The sequence below is a fragment of the Rhagoletis zephyria genome, unplaced genomic scaffold, assembly GCF_001687245.7.
Source record: "Rhagoletis zephyria isolate East Lansing unplaced genomic scaffold, Rhagoletis_zephyria_1.1 Rzeph_scaffold_02487, whole genome shotgun sequence".
In the NCBI taxonomy this organism is placed as follows: Eukaryota; Metazoa; Arthropoda; class Insecta; order Diptera; family Tephritidae; genus Rhagoletis; species Rhagoletis zephyria.
Window position 1 is genome coordinate 46,137 of NW_016159571.1, and position 3,642 is coordinate 49,778.

General features: G+C 34.7%; 1 protein-coding gene across 1 annotated transcript in view; it reads right to left on the bottom strand.

Moving 5' to 3' along the window:
* Window positions 1-2,028: 2,028 nt before the first annotated feature.
* LOC108367003 (CCR4-NOT transcription complex subunit 6-like twin) overlaps window positions 2,029-3,642 on the bottom strand; it is a 17,379-nt gene continuing 15,765 nt past the window's right edge. The window contains exon 4 of the mRNA XM_017621518.1: window positions 2,029-2,829. Within this exon, the coding sequence (XP_017477007.1) occupies window positions 2,052-2,829 (778 nt within the window). The 3' untranslated portion in view covers window positions 2,029-2,051. The remainder of the gene's footprint in view (window positions 2,830-3,642) is intronic.

Sequence of the window (3,642 nt, forward strand, 5' to 3'; positions counted from 1 at the left end):
TATTTTTAAAATAACCTTTATATTGTTACTCACAAAAAAATGTACGAATATCTAAAAAATATGGGTTGAGGTGTGGCGGCGGCGCACTGTATTCTTTTTTGGAAAAAAGGACAAAATCAAATAGTTCGAGAACAACCAGTGATAGCGAAATAAATGTAACGTTATTTTCATACAAGATTTTGAGATGGATAATGCAGGAAAAATGGTCTCGTATGATAGAAGAACTACCTTTACCTTTAAGATTACATTAAAAAATAGAAGGTTTTTATATATTTTTCTTTTTTTTTTGACCACAGACCAGAGTGCAATGAAATTTTTGCAGGTTTTAATCACATATTTTTGCTTTTCTTGCGTGAAGGAAGCTGTTCTTGGGTAAAAAAAAATAGGGTAAAAAAAGACAAAAAAAAAAATGCTTGTGAAGGTCGGTCATTTTAGGCTCCGATTGAATGAAAAATTACCTTTACCTCAAACCCACCTTCTAAAGCAATTTTTTTTGTCTTTTTACCTAAAAATGGGTGCAATGAACTTTATAAAAAAATTAAATGCTTATTTTATTCTGATTTTAAGAAAAAAAAATTCAAAACTAATTTTTGAAGGTCAATTTAAAGGTCAGGATAATTTTTTTATACAACGAGACTATTTTTCCTGGATTCTTAATCTCAAAAAGTTTAAAATACCGATACTTGATATCTTCTTTCGTTCTCGTGATATTCGGTTTTGTCACTTTTTCCAAAATAGAACATATGCGGCGGGTCGAATTGTATGTAGATACGAGCTACTTACCCTTTTAAAAGAAAAACCTTTCATCAGACAACAAAGATTTAGCTTGTAAACATACTGTTCTCGTGGGGCAAACGCTCGCTAGGATCTCTTACCTTTTGAATGCAAATAATAGAAAACTCAGTCGTGCTAAACTATATGTTCATTCAGCGGCTTTGTCAGCACCGATACCCTCTTTCAAAAAGGTGCAATGATTACCCTGTACCAGGAAAAAGTATAAATGTGCATAATTAAGAATTCATTGCAGTTAAATTTAAAAAAGGAATAAGAAGCAAATTAAAAAAAAAATGCTGAATAACTTTACCGTAAGTTTTCTATAAAATAAACAATTTTTATATAAATATTTTAACAATTGTTATAAAATGAACTTTTGCAGCTTAATATATACATAGATAATACTCTTATGAGAACGCTAATTTGTATGTTACTTTAAGTTGAGTAAAAAAGATCAATAGACAAATTGAAATTTATTAGGCAAACTAAATTGATTTCTTACTTATTGTCGAGTTATATTATAAAGTAAATCGTTTTAAGCCGGCGACTATAGCTCAAACATGCATACATATAATGAGTTTGCGAATTTGCTTATTTAGCAATGAGTATTGAGGAAATGTAGGATGATTTATGGGAAATAGAGTAGTCGGTGGTTATTGGAAGGGAAAAAGTTAGGCTTACTTTTGGATGATAAGAGGCGAATAAATGTATAAAAGTTACAGAACTACATATACATATATTTACTAGCTTTACAAACTTAAAATGTATGCAAATATTATTGTTGTTTGTTTCTTTGTGTTTTTGTTATTTTTTCTACTCCGTTCATTATGATGTTGATATCCTTGTTGATGTCGGCATTTTCCTATATCTTTTGCAGCAGTTGTTGTTGTTGTGTTGATCTTTATGATAGTGTTGGTAGTTTTTTTTTCCTTTTATTATGACATGGTGCATATGCCTATGTACATATGTATGCATTTTTATGGGAGTGTGCGCATGTCTATTATTTAGTATGAACTACATATGCATTATTTCTCTAACGTATGTTTGTCGATTTGTTTGGGTGTTGTGAGTTTTACTGTTTTTTATGTTTTATTGTTTATTTTATCATGTTTTTTGTGGTCCTTACGCGGCGGCTAGCAGTACCTACGCTGTCTATAACTACCCTACAATTGATAATTGATGTTGTTGGTGTATGTAGATGTTGCCGTCGCATGGTCAGCACTCTATGCTGTTGTTGTTGTTGTTGATCTATTGTTTGGCTACATACTTTTTTATTGCTACCGTCGGTTGATCAGGCCATTGGGCGGCGCTTGTTGTCCCGCCGTATGCATCAGTTCCAGTTCGACCAGCAGCGGGAAATGATCCGATGGTATATGCGGATGCGGACAGCCAACGACTTTATTATCGCGCAACCAATCATTCGAGATGGGACCTAACAAACCGAGCGGCACCATGCCAGTTTTCGTATAAAATATATAATCGATGATGCCTTTAAAGTCGAACGTGTAGTTTGTGTGTGGCATTATGTCCTCGCTGTAGGCGGAGGCCAACTTAAAGGAATGCGTAAACTCGCTGGTGTCATTCGATAGTAGGCGTTGCAGGCATAATTTATAACCCATGTCCTTGAAGTCCTGGTGATCCATTGCTACACGTCCCTTGCCAAGGAATTCGATTACACCAGAATCGGGCAACGAATTGAAATCTCCGCACAGCAGCAGTTGTACGCTATTCGCGTCATTTTTGTGACCGGGTCTAAAGCTGTGACTTGCCTCGTCGATGATTGTCTTAAGCTCGTTGCTCAACATCATCGTCTGGATTAGTTTCACATCGCAGAATTCGGGATCCCAGTGAATGTGCGCTGTGCAAACGAGTAGCGGTTGGGAGATTTGTGTCACTTCGGTCATCGGATCCCAGGCATTCTCCTTCACTTTCAGAAGCGCTGCCAAACCGATATTGTCCTTCGGCATTACACGATTCAACATGTTATCCGAACCTTCAGCATTGGCCATGGCCAATTGATTGAATTCGATTAAATGTTCTTTAATCAATGTGAATCTGCGTGGAGAGTAAATATATTTGAGAAATTAGAGAATTAGATGGTGGTTTGTGCATTTGTAAAATCGCATGATAATGCTAAAAATTAGGTTATACAGATATAACGCCATTTGAACATTAAATATGTAATTCTTAACTAGACTGCTGGTAAATTTTTTTGGTAAATACATGAGTCCTTGAAACAGTTCATAGGGGGTGTTACTTATGAGCAGGGGTCGGATTTTTATACAATGCCATATATTTTTTTTTAATAAATCTTCGAACGCGTTTCTTAGTGAAGTATATAGAAGTTCCATTCGTAAATCCCATTCCAAAAAATGAAATGTTTTAGGGATAAGCGGGTTAAGGGATAGCTGTTTTAAGTTATTTTTTGTTTTTAAGTTTTTATCCTTTATTAATTTTTTTTTTGTGTACATTTGCTATCCAATTGTTTCATTTATGGCACTTCACAACTTTTATTTATTTTTGACTTCTCACCGGAATTGGCGGGAAAAGCACGCATTGCACCATAACGTAAATTTTAACATTTACCGAAGAAAAAACAAGGGTATTCAGACTCATGAACGAAAGACACAAGATCACGCGGGAAGGAAAGAACGAAAAAAGTTATTTTCTAGCTGCCGAAATCTCGACGCCATCTTTGTTGTAAGAAGTAAACAACGAAGAGAACGGAGAAAACCGCGAAATTGTTGAACGCATGAAAAATCATTTTTATTATGCAAATTCTTCTAAAAATCATGCCGTTGTGTTAAATTATTCTTTATCTTATGTGTACACACGTTGTCACAAGCGAAAATGAAGAAAATTGCAGTA